The sequence below is a fragment of the Doryrhamphus excisus genome, linkage group LG18 (assembly GCF_037039965.1).
Source record: "Doryrhamphus excisus strain RoL-2023G ecotype Guam linkage group LG18, RoL_Dexc_Guam_v1.1, whole genome shotgun sequence".
Classification (NCBI taxonomy): domain Eukaryota; kingdom Metazoa; phylum Chordata; class Actinopteri; order Syngnathiformes; family Syngnathidae; genus Doryrhamphus; species Doryrhamphus excisus.
The window spans coordinates 17,919,104-17,941,689 of record NC_136374.1 but is presented as its reverse complement, the minus strand read 5'-3'; the positions used below and the strand labels follow the sequence as shown (position 1 = coordinate 17,941,689).

Here is a 22,586-nt window from a genome sequence, read left to right as displayed (position 1 = left end):
TAGGGGATACTCTTAGGGTATTGGGTTATTACAGTCAGTGGAAGTCGAGGAAAGAAGAGAAAAGTCGACTTTAAACATGATCTGACTGTGGTCATCCCGTGCATCCTGTTGATAGCTGGAGTTTTTTTCAAAGAAGAGATTGAGTTTTGGCCTCAGGGGAGACTTTTGAGACAATTTTCTTCCTTACATCCTCTCATCTTCTCCCACCCATGTTCTTTTCAATATCGCTCTTCCTCTCATTGTTCTCTATTCATCTAAGCTCCAATTTCCCTGCTCCTTCTCATCTGCACTCGTCTCCACTTTTTCAGTGTCCACTGTTTCGTCTTTCTAAATAAATTCCCTTCCACACGACTGATTTTACCTTTCGCCTCCTCTTTGTATCTCGTATTGACTCCAACACCTGATAGGACTACTCCTCAAAATCCAGTCTTTCCTCTGAGCTACTCTTCCTAGCACGTGTGTGTTTTTCAAACACAAAGCTAAACCGTGGATTAGCATCGTGGTGTTTATTGATTAGCGAGCCTCCTCTATCCAGTGTTGGAACAGCGCTACTCTGCAACCAGACACATACAAAGACGTCCTGGGATCCAGGGCCCGAGGCGAAGAACGAGGTGTACTGGAGACACAATAACTCCGATCGCCTTACCTTGGAGTCGACGGGGGCAAGCCGGCTCATCCAGCAATACGACTACATTTCTAATTAATATACCTGTGCAGCAATTAACTTATTAAGTGATTAGCATTAAAAAGGGAAGTACATGCTTTGTCCACATGAGACGGATTTAGTTGCATCTTGGTCATTAATCAGCTTCAAAGAGTCCAAACCAAAAAGTGAAAGGCATGGAAATGACCAGTTAAATGGATGAATGACCATTCCACATGACTTTTACCTTTATTGACGACTTGTTGGTGAACACGGTCATGAAAGAAGGAAGGTGGATAGAGGATGGAGAGCTACATGGATGCTGTTTCACTTTCATACGCGGTGATCTTGACTATCTCATCAGTGATATCCACTGCTCGTTAGAGGAAGAAAGAAGACCTAAGTTGTTCATCTTTCTGTGTGCGTGCTAGGAATACAAATAAAAAAAGATTAAAGGATTACTTGACCGGAATCTGCCTATAGTGGCCCACCTCTGAAATAACTATTATCCATTCTTCAAGTTGTTCATCTTTCTGTGTGCGTGCTAGGAATACAAATAAAAAAACACATAATAAATATGAATAAAGGATTACTCGACCGGAATCTGTCTATAGTGGCCCACCTCTGAAATAACTATTATCCATTCTTCAAGTTGTTCATCTTTCTGTGTGCGTGCTAGGAATAAAAATAAAAAAACACATAATAAATATGAATAAAGGATTACTCGACCGGAATCTGTCTATAGTGGCCCACCTCTGAAATAACTATTATCCATTCTTCAAGTTGTTCATCTTTCTGTGTACGTGCTAGGAATACAAATAAAAAAACACATAATAAATATGAATAAAGGATTACTCGACCGAAATCTGTCTATAGTGGCCCACCTCTACAAGACCTATTATCCATTCTTCACAGAGACTGAGGCCCTGTCCACATGAGAACACTCCTGTTTTTGTGTGCCAGATATATATAAGGCCCACCTACAAACGAACGCACAGACGAAGCCACGTGACAAACCAAAACAACGCATGCTAGTCCGGTCCTTCTTCCCGATGTGTGGCTTGCCTCGACTTTCGATGAAGTGGAATTGCTTCTGCGAGTCACTTTGAAGTACAGGACAACAAAAGTATTAGGAGAGTAGAACCGGGAGTGATGCCAGTCCAAATGTTGGCTTTGTTCCAACCGCTCACTTCTGGTTCCATGATGGCGACGGGGCAGTCTTCTTTTTGTGTAGGTCTCCAGATACCCAGATCTGTTGCAGCAAGTCTCAGGTCCAGGTAGCCATTTGGTGGCTGGTATTTGGGGCAGCTGGTCAAGATGTTGTCACCACTCTGTGGGGGGTCTCCACATACATTCATAGTCTGCATGGATTGTCAGAAACCACCCACACCTGTCCTCGGGCGGTTGACGGCAGTCTACTGCTCACACCAGGGACTTCTGTGGGGCCCCCAATGCAGCAGTAGAGCCCGGAAGGTTCTGCTGTTCTCTGCTGTTCCCGCCACCTAGCCTTGACCCAGGAAGCTTTGCTGGTGGCAACTGGCGTCGTCATCGCTCCTTCCAGCTAAGAGGGGTAGCTGTTGGGTTGGGGGGGCTCGTAGGCACCCAGCAGATAGGTGTTGGGTTGGGGTGGCTCGTAGGCACCCAGCAGATAGCTGGTGGGTTGGGGTGGCTCGTAGGCACCCAGCAGATAGGTGTTGGGTTGGGGGGGCTCGTAGGCACCCAGCAGATAGCTGGTGGGTTGGGGTGGCTCGTAGGCACCCAGCAGATAGCTGGTGGGTTGGGGGGGCTCGTAGGCACCCAGCAGATAGCTGGTGGGTTGGGGGGGCTCGTAGGCACCCAGCAGATAGCTGGTGGGTTGGGGGGGCTCGTAGGCACCCAGCAGATAGCTGGTGGGTTGGGGGGGCTCGTAGGCACCCAGCAGATAGCTGGTGGGTTGGGGTGGCTCGTAGGCACCCAGAGACCGTGCCAAGGGCATCATTAAGGGCAGCTTTTTTACACGAGGACTGCGCCACCAGACCGGGAGCACAGTACCCAGCAGCAGTAAAGACCAGGACCTCGGTGGCCAGGGCGGTGATGTCATTAGCAATTAGCTTGTCCATAAGGACGACAAGCTGGCATTATTTTCCAAAAACAAAGACCGTTTCAGGGCACCCAGTGTGTGAAAGACTGAAACCGTTTGCCGTTTCAATTTGAAAACATTCCCATGTGGACAAGCCCTGAGCCACCAGGGGGCGCTCTACTAGTTTGTTAGGTGTGCTCTTTGGCCGTATGATCATCAAGACATATTTTTAGCATTAGTTTTGGTAAGAAATTGGGACATACAAAAAACAAGGTTTTAGAAACATATTTTTCTATGTTTTTTTTTTACCCTTTTGGTTAACTTTCTAAAATGCTAGTTTGTGTGATCGGTAAAACAGAGCCTTCTGGCTTCTGACAAATAACTGTTGATGCAAGTTCATACAGCCGGCTTCTTCATCACATATATTGGAAACAGTCTGGTCTTCATCGATACTTGGCCATGAAGTCGACCTGCAGCAGTTAATTGCTAACAAGGGAGAGAAGTGCTGACAACCCCAGGCTAATTACCGCCAGCGCCACGTCTACTTTGTGGACATTAAATAGAGAAAGTTGGCCAGGGTGAGCAACCATCAAGAGCGGATGTAGACAACAGCCACGCTAACTAATTAGCTCAGCCGCTAACCAAACCTCAAATCTGTCAACATTCCTTGGTTTGTGTCACGTTTAGCCTCCGACACGCTCACCTACAGTACAACGGGAAGAGTACATCACAGGCTCGCATCTTAAATGTCAGCATGTGAGACACCAGAGAAGACAGGAAGTCGGAGGAAAGACAGGAAAGAGAAAGTTTGACAGACGGGAAAAAAAGAAGGTAGAAGAAAGATGGGCTGGCGAGGCGGACCGAGGAAAGGCGAGTGAAGTATCGTCGGTGTGTAAACAAGATCAATCCGCTGCAAACTAGCTTCACAGGCAGACTCGTACCTGGAATTTTCAGCCCCAGTGGAGCGCAACGCTAGCTACGTCTTATCTGTCATACTAGTTTGGGACATGACCAACACACACAAACACAGGATTTGAACAGCAGCACCAAGCCGTCCGTCTGCCTGTAAAGCCTTTCTCTCACTTTTGAGGAGGGCACCATGACAGATAATAATATACCCATCATAATAACCAATCAACCAGACAGATAATAACCATCATAATAACCAATCGCTCATTCAATTAATCATTAATCATAATTAATGTGACTGAATATGTACAATTGGTTGTCAATGAATTACATTTGGTGCAAAATGGAGTATATAATTACAATGATTTTAAAAAAATGTAAATACCCAAACAGCTAATCAAGGTAATACTTCAAACTCACTCAATTTAGTACGTCGTAATCCTCATGTATCGTGGATAATAATTTCCAAACCCAACCTCAATAAGTGAATTTCTTCTCAGTAGGATTCCTTAATTATAAATTGAATGATTTGGTAGTTGCAGCATAAAAACCTGGTTTACAACTTTCTAAATGTTGTTTTTAACATGATCAGAACCCTGTGGGCGGGAACTAACATCCCTACAGTCCCCCGTCCACTCCCTTGTATTACCCATGCTTAGCGGTGCTATAAACGGGTTCCGTTTATAGTGAGTGGGGCACAGGAAGTCACATTGTGGGTTCAGAGTTGAGTTTCAGTTTGCACAAGTATAACGCGTTTTATTTTATTTATTTATTCATTTATTAGCAGGTTGAAGGCTTGGTAGTGCCATCAAATTGATGAAAAGCGGCCCTAAAATTGTGAAGTATTTTTCTTAGAGATTATTCAAACCTGCAATAAAAGCCTGTTTGGACGATCATGTGTGTCTAAAAGAACATTACAGTAACATTAGAGTAACATTACAGTAACATTACTGAAAGCTAGTGACCAGTGTAGAATACTACACGTCTTCTACATCTTTGAATGCCTTCAATTTTAGTTTTATTTCGCCTTTTTTATTCTTGGAAATGTTAATTTCGGCATATTCCTTGACTAAAAGTGGGGCGTATTCTACCACAAAACAGCACAATTTATGACATCAAGTATTTGTTAAAACCGTGACGGAGTGAAGCTGGGAAATTCGAAGCGCAAGTAGCAAAGTCCAAGTGGAAGTGGATCTTTGCACAATGATTTTACGTATATTTCTTTCCAAAATGGAAGCTCAGCGTTTGCCATGCTGTGCTTTAAAACTGACATCTTTACCACCGACTGAGACAAAACACATTCATCATTTCCTCCTTCGTCCTCAAACGAATCCCCATGATTGAGAAACAACAACAAATTCCATGTCGGCCAAGCCATCCATCAAATCTAAGAGGCGATATCGGTAAACACCAAGCGCCTAAAAGTACTTGGTTTTTGTAACGTGTTACTCACCGCTGTCTTCTGGCACTGGATGGATGAGCTGTTGAAGCGCAGGGCGGGAACGCTGTGCGTCTCTCCCTGGATGTGGAACACACACTCGTAGTTCCTCTGGCCTGATTGAGGCTGGGGTAGGTTCTTGGCAGCCAGGGTGATGGGCTTGGTCACTCCGACTGGGATGTAGATCTGCGTTGATGGCAGGATCTGGGGACAGTCCTGTAAAAGGGGGGGGGGGATGAATCAACACGACCAAAAGGAGGGATGAAGTCAGCGGAGAAGCGGATATCAGAAATATACAAGTTAGTCTCCCGCTCCATCTCTAAACAAGTCATGATCCGCCATCTTTACATCGTTACGTTGATGAAACGTGTAATGCGGAACTGAAAGTGAAAGAAGTACTGCTTCACGGCTAGTTGTGTGCATGTTTGGAATAAATGAAGTCATGGCAGCGTTAATTCAGTGATTTGGCAGCACAGCACATCTTTTCAACATTGAGGAACGCAAGATGGAGAATAAATGACAAATGTTATACAACAGCAGTTAAAGATTGGGTGAAACTCATCCACCCGGTGCTGCAGAGTGGAGCTCACGGCTAACAATCAGAAGACACCGTTTAGCTTGGCATAATAAAAGACGTGGCGGGGAGCTAATACGCTGCTAAATCAACAGTTTTTGCTTTTATTGTTTACTTCCAGAAATTGTATTTATATATATTAAGATATTGTGTGGAAATGCTGAGAAATGCAGCTTCCACCTTCCATGTTCCTTCCTACTTTTGGGTCTCTGAACACGCAATAAACATTGCAATAACAACGCAATAACGTGCAGGCTTCTAACACCTGCTAAACAATTGATCTCCAATGCATTAGTATGCATCTCCCAGCATTCCCAATGAAGGATACAGGAACGACAATTGGAGCTACACGTATCTAAAACATGCAAATGTCAGGTACACAACTGCTGCACCTCCAAGTCATCCAAAGGAGAGAAGAGATGAAAACAGGAGACGTGGAGCAGCGCGGCGTCAAATATTGCTATGCACGGCAGCATCGCGTCTCCTTCCCTTCTCACTGCTTTTCCTTGAAGCAGACAGCTGCTCCCTGCCACGGAATCTTTCTCCTCTTTTACTCCGACTTGTTGTACATTAGAGGCTGCAGCACATCCCCGCAATCCCCGAGGGCCCGAACACAACGCTGGAGTTTGTTCATTACCCTGCTTAACCCGGGCCTCGTGTGTCAGATTACACGCAAGCACGTGCACAGCATCGCCATGGCGGACGAATGCGATTGGAAACATGGACGATTGACCACTTGCTGCGTCACTTCTGGAGGAAATGAGAGCGAGAGAAGAATGTCTTAGGGTGGAGCCAGTCAGACAGGAAAGTGGTTGGAGAAAGGAAGACGTACGGAGACAAACATATGGAAGAGAAAGTGGTGGAAAAAAAGAAGAGTGGGGGCAAGTGTAATTGCTAACAGAACAACAAATGGTTTGTAAGTTGATGCGGGGCAGGAAGTGGACAGATAGATAGGAAGTGGACAGATAGATAGATAAAAAGTGGACAGATAGATAGATAAAAAGTGGACAGATAGATAGGAAGTGGACAGATAGATAGGAAGTGGACAGATAGATAGATAAAAAGTGGACAGATAGATAGGAAGTGGACAGATAGATAGGAAGTGGACAGATAGGAAGTGGACAGACAGATAGATAAATAGGAAGTGGACAGATAGAACAACAATGGTCATAAAAGAAGTATAGGAAGACCCCAACCAGGTTTTGGTTACTCTGCTTGCTTTGCTAGCCGAGGTAAGGCTGGTATTCATATGAATATTTCATAGTAGAAGTTAGACGCACGTCTCATCATCAATCAGGAATAGAATCGTCAGTTCCAGCCAATCCTTTTCCTGTGACATGCTTCCAATTTTACAGGACCGTTTGTGTTCCAGTGTAGGCTTGGATGAGTTGGAAGAACCTGCAGCGAACTACGACCCCAAGCCCATCAAAGACCTTGGAGATGAACTAGAAGAGATAATGAGACTTTCAAGTTCACAAAAGCTTCATATTCGCTATCATTTTGCCATCCGGTTGCCAGATTCTTTGTAAAAAAACAAAAAGCCGCTGGGATCCATCCCAGTTGTGGGTGAAGTCATTTTCAATATTCCGATGTGAATCATCATCTACCCTTTTCCACAGCACATGGAGAAAGTCGGTGGGGAAGCTCCACGGTGAAGCTCCAAGCGTTTGCTGAGTAAATGAGATCATCTCCACTTGCAGGTAAGTAAAACACCTTTAACCATCGGCCAAGTGGGATAATGAGAAGGTGGGCTGGCATTCATGCTGGCGTGTGCTGCCTACTGATATGGAATCAGACAAACAATAACGAGTGGATACGGTATATGGGGGGGGGGGGGGGGGGCAGGGTTGCAGGATGAAGACCAAAGCCTCGACCGAGACCAAATAAATAAATAAATAAATGTGTGACACCAAAGGAGTTCTGAAGGCTTTGGCGTAGCCTGACAAGATATAAATTAATAAAGCTCCAAAAACAGCACGCATACGTAATGAGGCTGGTTGTCTAGTCTTTTTTTTTTTAATCTCCCTCAAACCTCGCCCCCCCCCTCCCAAAGTCCATCCATAATTAATTAGCTGCTTCTGTGATGTGGGGACTATAGATCAGGGAGGAGGAAAAAAATAACACACTAAATAATGAAGTAAAGCGATATGTGGAGCCCGGGGGTGGGATGAGATGGCACCGATGGCCACAGAGGATCCGTGGTGGGGGGGGTGGGGGGTGTGGGGGACGCTGGTACAGATACTGTAAGCAGGTCGCGTGCACATATGTGTATGACAAAGGGTGGTACCATTTATGTTGGAACATCTCCTTTCAGCTGTCAACATGCGCCTCCATGCCCCCAGCCCCCACCCCCCCAAAAAGCCCACTGATAGGTACAACCCATTATACATTATTAATGCTGTATCATTATCCTTTTTCCAAAAGTACCTCAACGAGCCAGAGAATGCGCGCCACAAGAACCCCCACTGGAACCCCCACTGGAACCCCCACTGGAACGGCCGCTAACCTTGTAATGACTGGTGTACTGGTATGACTGGTTGGTCTCGGAGGACCTAATAAATTGGACTGGTTGGTACAATCTTTTACTGGCTAATATAGAATATTTATAAACACACATAATAAGGAGTAGTAGGACGATACTAGAAATACAATCATAAGGAAAGCATTTTTAAAGTTCAAATTGCAAAGACCCCCCCCCATTGTTTGTGGAAGTAACCCTAAACATTAAAGTGTCATACTGATGATGATGATGATGATGACACCACGTATAGCCAAACTCCACGTAAGAGTAAGAGACCGTATATGTCTTACTATGAAGTAGAAACGGGTGCATGGCGAGGTACTCATTAGCAGGCGGAAAGCAGAAAGATGTTCTGTGACCAAGTCGACACTTAATGTGGAGAAGGGATGAGGAAGAGGGGGGGGTGTGGGGGGGGGGGTGAGGTAGAAAGAAGAACAACTTAATAAGGCTGCAACATGGAGCGCCGTGCAGGAGCGAGCAGAGCGGAGGAAGAAAGGGGACTTTGAACCTTGAAAGAGACTGAGATTGTCCGCCCACGCCCTTCGCTTGCGAGCGGAACAGAGCAGGCGGGGGGAGGGGGGGGGAGAGCGGGAGAAATCAGGAGTAACAAGGAAAACAGACAGAGCGGAGGAAGAGTTGGAAGTAAGGCAAGATGGAGAGAAACATGTGACTGTTATTTACCAGAGGATGATCAAAGTCTTGCTGATTCCATGGCGTACATACGTATATGGTCCTATGGTCCTTGGTCTTATATGCGCATACGTACACTTTCATGTTTGTCCTTTATCCTCCACTTACTGGCAAAACCTCCACTTTATCCTCTTTGACATACATGTAGGGTATGCTTTAAAACAATAACGTGCAGAAACGGGAATGTTTTTTCTCTTTATTTACTCCCTATGGATTTTTGGAACGTGGGCGGGGGGGCTGGCACCCTATTATCATGCTAACCCAGATATGTCAGCAGCAATCGTGTTGCGTGCGTTTCAAAGACAAACTTTGATTTAAGAGGTACAGTGTGACGCCTCGAACCAGCAGCTTTGTCTCGCCTCCAGATTCCAGTTTGAGGAGACGTGATGACTAAAACGTACGCTATGGCTTCCATACGACACCTTCTTGGAAACTGCAGGAACCCTTGCAAGGGCCTTCTATGTGCACTGGGGGGCACGAGTTCATGTGTGTCACACGTAAACGTTATAGATCATCTATCAGTCAATGACAACACAAGTGAACATAAAAAGCAGGGAAAGATTTAATTACTAAGGGAGAAAAACAAACGTTATTGCCCCCGAAAGCTAATAAGTAACTGGTTGGGCTGCCTGGCAACAACTGCAATCAAGCGTTTGTGATAACTTGCAATTAGTTTTTTATGGCACTGCAGAAGAATTTTGGCTCACTAGTCTTTGCAGAATTGTTGTAATTCAGCCAAATGGGAGGACAAAACTAAAAAGAATTTAGGGTTTTCATTTCAGCCACACATTAATGCTGCTTACTAATGCAACTGCAATATGAATTATCTGTATGTGTAGTATGTGTATGTATTTATACAGTATGCACTTGCAGTGATTGCAGATGGTGGAAAACAGCCTGGTGACAACACGGCACAGACCGGTCAAATAGTCTTGGGAAATCGAATGACGTTCTTTACAGAACAGCGTGTCTATTTCCCCGTCCTCTCCAACTCAGCAGGCGGCGCTGCTGCCTACGATCATATTCTTCCTTCCTCTAGAGTTTGCTTTTCCTGGGCTCGAACTGCTGTATGATTTGATCGTCTTCCACCAACGTTAGCCGTCTTTCTCAGTGACTGTGCAGTTATCTCGTCCTCTCTCTCTCTGGGCTCCATGGAAGAAAATGCAAAATTAATCTGTGTTCACATTAAGCAGGCTGTGGAGATGAAGATTTAATACAGCCTGAATAATTAAACCGCAGGGACCTATGACTGACACGAAGATACACTCGCGTTAAGACACACTCTCTTATGCGTGTCCTGAACCTGTGATGTAACCATATTTGTTAGCATGTCTACCATCTTCCTTCTGGAATCTCATGTATAAGCAGACAGTATTTCATTGCAGCTAGCATGTTTGCATAGCGTGGCTGGTAGAGCATCAGAAGGCCTTAAATGTCCAGAAGGATGAAGAAACACGTTAGCACGGACAACACGGCATCAGGGCCGATCAATCATTTAGCATCTTCTAATTTTAACTTGACTCTGGAGCAGATGATTTCTATTTCATTTTGAAAGGGCAAATGGTGATTGGGTCCAACATAACGTCACCTGTCACCCTTCTTCGTAAACACAGAAGCAGAGCACGCCCATATAAGGAAGCCCGTTTGTGACATCACAAACATACAGTTTTACAATGCCCTCTGAAACTAAGTGTTTTAAGCCCTCTTTTAGGGCTCGCTTCCAAGTGCCCAAAGCTCATCCTCTGAAACTTTGGCATGATTTAACACACGCATACAACATGCTAACATGTATAGCATTTATAGGGCAGAAAAGTGGCAAAAGCATAATTGGTCCCCTAAAATGATATGCCGACCAAATTTGACAAGAACTGCAGAAACCATGAAGACAGCCTGAAAGGGGGGGTGGGGGGTGTGGGTGGGGGGGTGATCTGTGTGACAGTAAAGCTGAAAATAGCCGCTAAGAGAGGGAGCTGAAACACCTGCACGAGTGTGACAGATCATGAATATCCAGAAAGTGAAACATCTGTGGGCCAACGCACACCATGACATCCAGGAAGAAGAATATCCAAATCCCGGCAGACACTGCAGGGTTCAAATGGAAATACACTCAATTCCCCACGCGGGCACGTCTTAACAAATTAGAAGGTCAAGGAAGACAACGCCAGATCTACCAACATTCTCATTTCCCAGCAGTGGAATTATTGACTCTTGGAGGAGTATCCTAAAAAGGCATGAGTGGTTACTTCACGCCCTCGCCTTCACTTCCTCCCCCATCGCCAATGCTCTCTCTCTCTCTCTTTTTCTTTCTCTCTCTCTCTCTCTCTCTCTCTCTCTCTCTCTCTCTCTCTCCAACCACATGCGGCATTTGAAAAAATAAATTGCGTCACTGTGAATGTAATCTGCAGCTTGTTACTGCCATAATTCCTTGACATGCCTTATTTTCTTTCTTTTTGTTTCTATCCATCTGGTCTCAATTAGGGCTCCTCTGCAGGTTTTGAAGAACATGTTTTGGCAAAGTGCAGTGTGCGTTGAGGGGGGATATATACCACACCTCCGCTCATTCCCACTGCAGACTTTGTTTATATGTCATGAAATATGGCAATTCTCATCATAATATTTGACACGCATGCACGTCTTTGTAGGCATAAAGTAATAGAGAAGTCCCAAAACAAGGACATGTGATGTATCGCCATGGTGATAAAGAAGGAGAGTTATGTGCAGTAATAAAACAAAGGAAGAAATCTGGAAAAGGAATGGCGTTAAACGGAAAGATGCGTAGGCAAAGAGCCAGAGAGAGAAATCACTGGAATGGCGGCCAGACGGTTGAGTGACAACACCTAAAACACGATATGGGTCCAAAAAGAGAATGGAAGGAAACCATGAAGAATAGCAAAAGATTATATGCTATCAGATAAAGACTAAAGGGCCAGAAAAAATAACGACTGGCTACCATTCAGCCAACCCCCCCCCGACCCAGGCCACCTTCTTCCTAACCCAAAGACCCAAAGCCCTTAGCTGCTGGTTGTGCTGCACCCTGATAAGAAGCAGTCACTGGTGGGCCTGCAAATACTCCGATGTGCACAAACACAGTGAAGCCCCTTAAGTGGCCTTGGTTTACAGAGTGTGTGTGTGTGTGTGTGCGCGCGCACGTGCACTCGTGCGTGCGCACCACGGTCAGCATGTGCCTACGCGCCAAAGTAAACAGAATATGCCAGAATGTCACGGTCCGGGGCCTTCACACCTCTGTTGCAAATAACCCCGTCAGCCGAGTGTGTGCATGTGTGGCCACCAGAGAGGTAAAAAAGTATTTCTATGGTTGTAGAAGAATGTGTGGGTAGGCTGGGAGCTATAAGTGGATGTGCTTATTTACGGGCGTTACAGATAGGAAGATGGAGAGCGAGGACAAAGTGTCCATGTTGTGTTTGGAGTGCAGACCAAACGGAGCCTCTCCTTCATGTAACGTGGAGGAGCAATGAGTCATGAGTCAACATTACATTGGTGGAATTGGCAACAGATAGGAGCACTTTGGAGTGGAACCATGTGTCGACCAGGGGCTGATTCAGTCTTTGCGTGCCGAGTATGTCGTCTAAATGCCTTAGCCAATGTATAGTCAGTCATTTTACAACATGAACACAACATCTTAAAGGGAACTGCACCTTTTGGGGAATGTTGCCCATCATTCCCAATGAACATACATTCCTTTCCCTTTCCTGTGCTGTCATTGGGATACACCAATTTCAACTATGAAGCCCTCTAAAAATAGCTCTAACAACGTTGCACGGTTTGATATCCATGCTGTGATGACGCATTGACACGTACACTGATGATAACATGTAATAGTTGCAGTATCTTGCTGTATTTTAATGATTGAAAATGATGACTTGAAATGATAACGCATGATAACAGCGACAACACTTACAATGTTCGCTCTCCTCGGGATGGCTGTGTCTTCCAGCACACGTGTGTGCTCCAGTCCTAAAAATGCTGCTGGCAAACGAGCATCTCGAGTCTTTGCAGCGAAATTGAGGGTTTGGCGAATGATGCTGAGACAAGCGATTAATGACGTATCGTTCTATTCCGTGAGTTAAAAATAGTTTTTCATATTAGCTGCTATAATAATAATATCGCTGTGGCTTGGTTAATATACCTGTACACGTCAGTTATGTTGTTTTTGTGAGGGCTTTAGCATCAAAATAGGAATTTCTCATGATGTCCGTTGCCAGCTAGCTTATATTAACTCATTTTCTCATATGTGTTCTTGTTTCACATAAGGATTATGAATGATGGGCAAAATTCTCCAAAAGTCAGTTCCGCTTTAAGTCATAGTATTAAGAGGAAAAGTGAAACATTCAAGGAAAAAAAGAGAACCAAAGAAAAAGTTTTTGGAAAATGAAATTGAGGAAGAAGCTATAATTTCCGATTATAAAGTCAAAATACGTGAATAAAGTAGTAAAGTATTAGTATAAAAAAATCCTTAAATTTTTAAGTCCTCAAGGGTAAAAGTTTGAACACTCCTGAAATGACTGGTAGAATAAAAGCAATACCAGACCATTAATGGCATGGCAGCAGAGTCTTTCTAAATGCTGCTGCACGCAAACCACTGAAGCACAAGGGATGTCAGAACGCTATGCTAGCATGCCACAGCTAAAATGGATGAAGCAAAAGTTGCCAATGCCTCGTTGACTGTTGCTGCAGACAAACAAACAGCCCCACGTGTCTTAACGGAGCTAAGCTCCAATACTTCCTAGTGAGCCTGGCATTCCTCAAGGCTGCGGCATTCCATCCCAGTGGAGGGAAGAACAGAGGAACAGAGGAAAAGAGGAAGAGGAGGTGAAGGAGAAAGAAGCGGAACGATAAGAGAAAATATGAAGCGCATAAGAGCAAGGAGACCTGACTCTCCTATCTTTGTCTCCTTTTCAGAGCAAAGCGTTTCCCCTGTAATTTTCCACCTGGTTGTTTCCCAATTTTCTAAATCATCTTGTTGTGTCATCAGGGGCATTGTTGATTCATGCAGATTTGATTTGAAAATGCAACTCATTATATTCATTTTCTCTTCACTTTGCTGCTCCCTCCTTCTTCCTTCTCTTGCTGCAGTATTTCTTCAAAATGAGGCTGGTTTTTCCTGCGTTTCTCGTAGTACCGTTACTTTTACTTACACCATTCATTCAATAAAAGCCTATGGATGAGATGAAGGCGTGCCGTGCAAGAATTCATGATAAGCAGCAGGGGGGAAAGTTTAGGTTGTCATGGTAACACACAGGGAGCACTAAAACAAAGACATGGGAAATAAAAAAAGCAAATGTTGATTAAACGTTGCTATAGGAAGATGCGATGACAAGCGCATGACAAGAGATCACGACAGTACGAATACTGACAGGAAATGACATTTTAAGCTCCACATGGAGCCTCCTTAAGAGCCAAATGCTGCAAGATGCTCTTAACGTTTCCATCAGGAGTGCATTAACCCAACAGATGCCCGGTCCTCTCTGTACTTGAGTAAATAAATGCCCCCCAGGGGCAACACCGGGAAATACTGAGCATACACTTTCATCTTGGCACGCACCAACAACCCAGTTTGTACGTTTCCAGGCCGTCCAATCCCGCTTCCTCCCTTTCTCCATCATCACTGCAGGCCCTTCCTGTTTATCCAGCCTTTGCCCCTCTGGCCTCTCTGAGCTTCGAGCGCGCCAGCCAACGCTCCCCTCACATCTTGCAGATGGGTGCACTAATCGGCTAGCGTCGGCTCCATGAGGCATGAAGGCCTGGCCTGCGTGGCGTTTGGGATAACGGCTGAGGCTCGGCTCGAGCTTCCTCGTGTGTGAGACATCCGACGCAGCCTTGACTCGAGGAAGGAGATAAAGGGAAGTAATTGGATAAAGGTTGACCAATTAATAAAAGGCCAGCGTAAGATGCCGGCCAACAAGGGAGGCTATAATCAGGATGGAGATAACGGGCGGAGTCAGACCACAAACATGAGGAGATAGCGGCCATCAGATAAGGTGACGGCAGGCTGTCAGTCAGGAGAAGATGTATTTACATCCACACGTTGATGGAGAACATATGAATTTGGATGCATTATTTCTATGTCTATATTGGGCACAGTGTCTGCAGTGCAGGTCAGCGCTTGTTTCACTTTCGTTTTGCTTTCCGTGTCGCCTACCCAAGCAGCCATTCAGCACGACTGGTATTAGCTTTAATGCTAATGAAGCATTTGCTTATGTAAAGCATTGCAGTATTTTCATGGACGTTCATTTATCTCCAGCCTGCTTATGGCTTTATGGGCTGCAACTGAATTATTACTGCATGGTATTTACTACTGCATGGTATACAAGCTGCTGTGTTACAGCTACTGCAGATAGTACACACTGTAGTAGAGTGATGTACACAAACTACATGACAGAAAAACAAGGCCTAAAGTATGACTGCGTGCCTGGGAAAACTATTTGTGCTGATATACTCATATTTAAAATTATACCCATATTTAAAATTATACCCATATTTAAAATTATACCCATATTTAAAATTATACCCATATTTAAAATTATACCCATATTTAAAATTATACCCATATTTAAAATTATACCCATATTTAAAATTATACCCATATTTAAAATTATACTCATATTTAAAATTATACCCATATTTAAAATTATACCCATATTTAAAATTAACTAGCGGGAACAGATCATTAACTGCACGGTGGAGGAGTGGTTAGCGTGCAGGCCACACAGCTAGGAGTTGTTTGTCTATATGTGCCCTGGGATTGGCTGGCCACCAGTCCAGGGTGGAACCCGCCTCTCCCCAAGACAGCTGGGATAGGCTCCAGCACCCCTGCCACCCTCGTGAGGATAAGCGATAGAAAATTAATGATTGAATGAATGCATAGATGGATGAATGAATCAATGAACGGATGAATGAATGCATAGATGGATGAATGAATGGATGGATGGATGGATGGATGGATGGATGAATGAATGAACAGATGAATGAATGAACAGATGAATGAAGGAATAAATGGATGAAGGAATAAATGGATGAATAGATGAATGAATGAATGGATGAATAGATGAATGAATGAATGAATGAATGAATAGATGAATGGATAAATGGGTGAATGAATGAATGGATAGATGAATGAATGATTGAATGAATGAACAGCTGAATAAATGGATGAATGAATAAATGAATTAATGAATGGATGAACAGATGAATGAATGAACAGATGAATGAATGAATGAATAAATGGATGAATAGATGAATGAATGAATGAATGAATGAATAGATGAATGGATAAATGAATAAATGGGTGAATGAATGAATGGATAGATGAATGAATGATTGAATGAATGAACAGCTGAATAAATGAATGAATGAATGAATGAATGAATGAATGAATAGATGAATGGATAAATGGGTGAATGAATGGATAGATGAATGAATGATTGAATGAATGAACAGCTGAATAAATGGATGAATGAATAAATGAATGAATGAATGGATGAACAGATGAATGAATGAACAGATGAATGAATGAATGAACAGATGAATGAATGAATGAATAAATGGATGAATGAATGAATGAATGAACAGATGAATGAATGAATGAATAAATGGATGAATGAATGAATGAATGAATAGATGAATGGATAAATGAATAAATGGGTGAATGAATGAATGGATAGATGAATGAATGATTGAATGAATGAACAGCTGAATAAATGGATGAATGAATGAATGAATGAATGAATGAATGAATGAAAAGCTCCTCAAGTCCTCCGTACACGAAGCCAAACCTTACCTCTGAAATGTTAACGCGGCCCTCTTGGAAGGAGCAGTCGTTGGCGTTCTGGGTACACATGTGGCGATACTTGCACCAGTAGCACGGGAACGAGCCGTTGACGCAGGAGAGGCAGCTGGTAGAGAAACAGAGGAGGGAGGATGGATCCATCGTTAGACATCTTGTTTGCTTCATGCCAGAACGAGAAGGCAAAACATTCATTTAGCATATTTGGGGCAATGCCCCTGAAATCTTCAAATTCGATTCAGGAAATTTCCTACTGAGAAAATGAGATGTGAGATTGATCCTTTGCCACTTGGTTATTTTTATGAAGGTGAAAGAATAATGTGTATTTAATGACTGTATTCAACCGTACTTCAGAAATAATGTACGTATAATATGTATGATAAGTAATCCAAATGTTTAGTTGGGAATATCAGTGGCATTTAAGGAACGGAGGTGACTATTTTTCCAGACCCTTGAATGTCCTGATATCATTTCATCAGTCACTGTCAAACATGAACTTTGTCCAACCATGTCTGAAATCCTCCTCCGCACCTTTCACCTCCTTCCGCTTCCATCCTGTCCATCATCTCCATCCCACCGTGGCCCCCATTTATCATTCCCGGCTCTCTAACTGCTGGCTGATGTTCACACGTCCACTCTGTTGTCCGCTTCTCTGCATCCATTCCACCGCTGGTTCTTCATGCTTCTCTGCAGCCCTTTCATTTGGCCGTTTTGAAAGCCCTGTATTGCCCGGTATTGTTTGTCTAAAGCCTCCTTTCATTCATGGCGCTATAGCGCTATAATGCTATAGTGCTACAATGCTTCTATCATTTTTAGCTCACCTTCTCCTCCAGGCAGAGGTGAGGTGCAGAGAGACGGCTGAAAGAACATGACGGGAGAAAGAGGAGGAAACGGAGCGGAGATCAAAAGCAGGTGGCTTTCCCTGATAGACGTGGAGACGCCAGGTATCGTGGGAGAGGAAAACACGGAGGGGGGCTGCTGGGAGAGGGAGGGGCTGTGGCCTGGACGTTGCTGTTCACATGCGAGGGGACACTGAGAGCAGAGCGTGACAGCTTCAAGTACACCGTTCAACACAGCTTCAGGTTACTGGGCTTTCTGTGCCCCCGAGACGCCTTGTGCGATATACAATCTCATTTCCATGCAAAGCCACCCGTCTAATGTAAGCGCTATGAGGCTGCAATATGACTGCTTCATTTTATTACCCAGCTCCAGAAAGCCTTTTGTCTGCAAAGCGCTCTTTCTAAACGCTTTCGGTGTGATTTATTTTGCATTCCAGAAACTAAGTGAGCACACGGGTTCTTGCAAATGTAATAAAATACAGCATTTAATACAAAGTGTGCATTCAATAAAGCCACACACATATTTAACCTGCCTGCTGATGGGGATCGGAGCGCCACTGCCAGGCGTACGCATGGAACGCCGAGAGCAGCTGGCAGCTCTCCGCCATGTTTGAACCCCTTCCACTTATACGCATGAAAGATGAGGGCTTGAACTCTCCAGCTCGTAGATGGAGCCCGTATACAAATCCGTCAAACTCTGACACGAATTCATTTGGACCAATTAGGGCCGCTGGTTTGTGAGGTGCACACTTTAAGCGATGGTTTCCAGGCCGGACCCCTCCTTTAGAGCGAGATCAAAAGCCGGGCTTAATTCAATCCCACTGCCGCTTTAATTGAGCAATTTAGCATTGTGCTGAGAGAAGCTGTCCGATTACAATGAGGGATGAGCGGCTCAGGAAACAACAGGCTTCTTAATACCAGACCACGGCCAATAGGACATTTAGCTATGTTACCAACTCATGGAGGGAAATGAGTGGGCCATGCTAAGTTAGCTTAGCATAAAGTCCTTAGACTACAAGAGAGAACAAAAAATAGTACGTACAGAAAGTCATTGTTTTGTTATAAATATATAAAACTCTGCACGGGCATAATAATTCATCAATCGATGTTTGGCGTGGATTATTTGACTGCGTTTTGCAGCAATCAGAGGAAGGCTGCAAATAGCGCTGTTGATACTTGCTGCAGAGGAGCTCATAGACGGATGGATCGTGGACGGAAGGATGGCTGGATAATTAATCGTTCATTCTCTCCATGGTCGATCAATTCCTACCCTAATCAAAACAATACAAACGTTGTGATGCTAATGGCCAACTTGGATGAGTACCATCAGCCACGTTTACATGACGAGTTTCTTTTCTTTGGGAATGAGGTGGATACAAAGGTTCCATTCTTTCCGTTTGCAGTTGGAATATTTGGGTCCGTGTATACGCGGCTACCGAGCCCCCCGCTTTTCTTTTGGTTCGGCCCCAACAATAGATCAGGGCTCATTGAAATTCTCCAGATCAGCAACGTAACGCAGCAGGTAACCAGGAAACAACACACGCTCGTCCACATCTGTCACAACGTCCAAACAATATTGGACTTTCATCTTTGATTCAGGTCATATCAACCTTGTAAATGTAGAAGCCACTGAAATAACGAGCAAAATGTCAGCAGGTCGCCAATGCCAACTTTGTCTGACTTTTATGATTGTGCTCTTTGAAATAGGAGACGTGTCATTATGGGTGCCACCCAAGGCCAGCAGTCCGTCTTGTTTGACAACCCCCCCGCTGTTCCCTCTTTAGTCCCTTCAAGTGACCGGGGTCCCCCGTCTCAGGATGGAAAAAGCCGTCTTTCACCTCGGGTGCAAACGCGTCCTAAAACACGTTAGGAAATATTTATGGTTCATTCTTTCTGACCCCCGAGCGTCGCCTTATTTTCTTTACCCTTCAATGGCCACCGGCTATTATTACTCAGAGGATTTCCAAAGCAGCAGAAAGGCTCCATGCCCGTAATGCTAATTCCTATTCAGATGCTAATTTGGCAACACTGCCTCTCCAGTGGATGCATTATTCCAGGCATGGAATAAGAAAAGCTGCGAGTTCCTAATCATTCCTGCACCCTTGGTCAGTTTGGAGTGTTACATACAAACCGACCGACCTCGCGAGGTATAATTAACATCAGCACTCTCGCCAAAATCGCTTGTTTATTGGCTAGTATTCATTTCAAAAGCATGGAGTTTCATCATTTACAGCTGCCCCCCCCCCCAATGACAGGATCCCTTTGTGTGGAAAAGGATAAATGAATGGATGGTGGACATTTGGATTTGTTTCAACACTATACACAAATGTCATTTCGGGCATTTATATGTATTATTATGTATTATTATATATTACTATAGCGTACAACTTTAAGGATGGCCACAACAATTCAGAAACGTAATCATTCATTTTGTTAATTAGTCATGCTGCTGTTGATTCAGTCGTGCCCAACATCGGTCTAAGAAGGCTAACATGGTAAGCTAAGCCTACATCCACTCGGCATTATTCCTTTAATACTTTATATTACGTTAATACTACTTCCTTTAATACTCCACAGGCATGGAAGGTGGAGAGGAGCGTTTTCTGCCATAACAGTAATTTGGAATCCCTCGCTTATCACAGTTCACTGGTTCCAGTCCCAATCGTGATAAGTGAATACCCGTGAAGTAGATTTGAGTTTCAGCTCTGCGTGGCCAACGGCTGCAATAGTAGTGTGTGTTTTTATTAGGGATTATTGCAGCGTTATGACATAATTCTAGTCTCACCAAACATGAATGTATATAATGTACTGATCAATGTATTTGAATGAGTCTTATTTCAGTTCATTATTCCATTTTTACACTTGAAAATGCATTGAAAATGCATATTTTTGGCATATAATACACCATAGTCATAGTCAGTGAAGCCGTGGAATTCAAAGTGGAAAGTGCTGAGGGATGACTGCATAAAATAATATTAGAAAAAACAAACTAAACTTCCCTAATTGTAAGCAATTAAAAACAACCACTAGGTTTTACTCTTCAAACGATAAATATAAACATTTTTGTACCTTTATGAAACGCAGAAGTAACCTGTACTTCAATCCTTCCAACACCCAACAAACTAAAACGGAGCACGGAGAAATGAGAAAAAGCTTATGGAAATATTTAATTACGGGGCAATCATGGCCGTGGGTGATTTTCTATTTCAATCTCAGCAACCCCTTAAACTGAAACAGTGGGAATTCTAATTAGATTAATAGCAATATGCAAATTTATGGCATTTTTGAAAAGGCAAGGGTTACAACATAATCAGTTGTGTAAATAAGCGGGAGGGGTGTGTGCTTTTGGTGATGGGAGGTTGTGCGGCAGCATGTGAGTATAAATTATTAAGGAATATAATTTCAGCGTTATGCACCAACTATAAAAATCCCTGTCATGAAAAAATAATGTTTTGGATTATTTCAGGGAGAACTTGGCTGTATTGGGAATGGGAAGTCTTACCTGACGTCATTACACAACATTACCTTATGGCCGGGGGAGGGCGGAAGGGGGGGGGGGCTATGCGACACGGTGCCAGCTTCAAATGGGATTCTTATCTCCGCATGGCCGTAAAAGTCAGTGGCGAAGATGCAGCATGCCATATCTGTAACTTAATTAAAGGTGTCCATATCCGCATTAGACGTTCCGGGGAGTAGATTTAATCAGCTCATTGGGGTAATGCCATCAAACGGGGACTCTTGTCCGTGTGGCTTCTTGTTTGAGGAGGAACGCCGTAAAGTTGAACGTGATTTCATGTTGCAATGAATCCATGATGGCTCTTTGCGACACCTTCCCTTTTAATTGAGTGTTTTTGTGAGAACATAAACGTTAGCTGCTGGCTAGCTCGCCACCCCGGGTATTAAAAGGCACACACGTTAGCTGCTGGCTAGCTCGCCACCCCGGGTATTAAAAGGCACACACGTTAGCTGCTGGCTAGCTAGCCACCCCGGGTATTAAAAGGCACACACGTTAGCTGCTGGCTAGCTCGCCACCCCGGGTATTAAAAGGCACACACGTTAGCTGCTGGCTAGCTCGCCACCCCGGGTATTAAAAGGCACACACGTTAGCTGCTGGCTAGCTCGCCACCCCGGGTATTAAAAGGCACACACGTTAGCTGCTGGCTAGCTCGCCACCCCGGGTATTAAAAGGCACACACGTTAGCTGCTGGCTAGCTCGCCACCCCGGGTATTAAAAGGCACACACGTTAGCTGCTGGCTAGCTCGCCACCCCGGGTATTAAAGCAAATATCAGCGTGTCCTTCTGGGAGATGAATTAAGCACGATTAGACATTGTAAAGCACCACGCCCTTAACCAGCTGGCTAATCATTGCTGCGGCGGCGGGGGATTTGGTATTGCGGGAGGCAAGCGGAGGAGCCGGGTCAAAGGTCACAGCCACAGATTAGGTGTCCGAGACAGTCAGACTTAAATGGGCAATAAGTGACCGAGCAGAGAGGTGTGGCTGTGCATGCTCATGTCAACGTAGTGGAGTGTTTATGCACGGTCCTCCAAGGAGGTTCATCTAACATCCAAAGCCACGCTACAATGGAGCCCCCCCGCCCCCCCACCCTGGAGGGCTACGTGCCATCTGCTGCCCCGAGGCTAATACCCCACCAGACGTTTTAGCCTCCACGGATCAGCCATGGATGGACAGAGGAGAGGGTCGGGTTCGAAGGGGGGGTGGTCGGGGTCAGAGTGGAAGAGCTGCTGGATTGTCTTCCCCCGGCATCAGACACGGGCCTGAACACCGAGGCAGAGATGCAAGCGTGCTTCCTAAAGTTGAGGAGACCCAACACTTGGCTCCGTCTGTTTTGTGTAAATAAACACCAGATGGAGGAGCCCAGCTTCATGACAGAAGCCCAGGTTAGACGTGATCACAGATCATCCTGTAATTCATTCCTAATGTAGTAGTATTATGTGTATTAGTGTGTCATAGAAGACTAGAATTACCATCTCGTATTGCAATCATTACATATCTACATCATGTTCGATTTCCCTCTTTAAAAGCCATGTGACCCCCCACGTGGATGTAAAAAGGAGATGGGTGTTTATTGCGTGTGCTTCCTTGGGGA

The 22,586-nt window shown here is 44.4% G+C and overlaps 1 protein-coding gene across 2 annotated transcripts in view; it reads right to left on the bottom strand.

Moving 5' to 3' along the window:
- The window catches only part of plxna1b (plexin A1b), a 153,376-nt gene that overhangs the window by 47,268 nt on the left and 83,522 nt on the right, over positions 1 to 22,586 (bottom strand). For both annotated transcript variants that reach the window (XM_058055833.2, XM_058055834.2), the window contains exons 9-10: positions 16,633 to 16,747; positions 5,065 to 5,265 (exon numbers count right to left, since the gene is read on the bottom strand). In XM_058055833.2, coding sequence (XP_057911816.2) covers positions 5,065 to 5,265; positions 16,633 to 16,747 — 316 coding nt within the window. The remainder of the gene's footprint in view (positions 1 to 5,064; positions 5,266 to 16,632; positions 16,748 to 22,586) is intronic.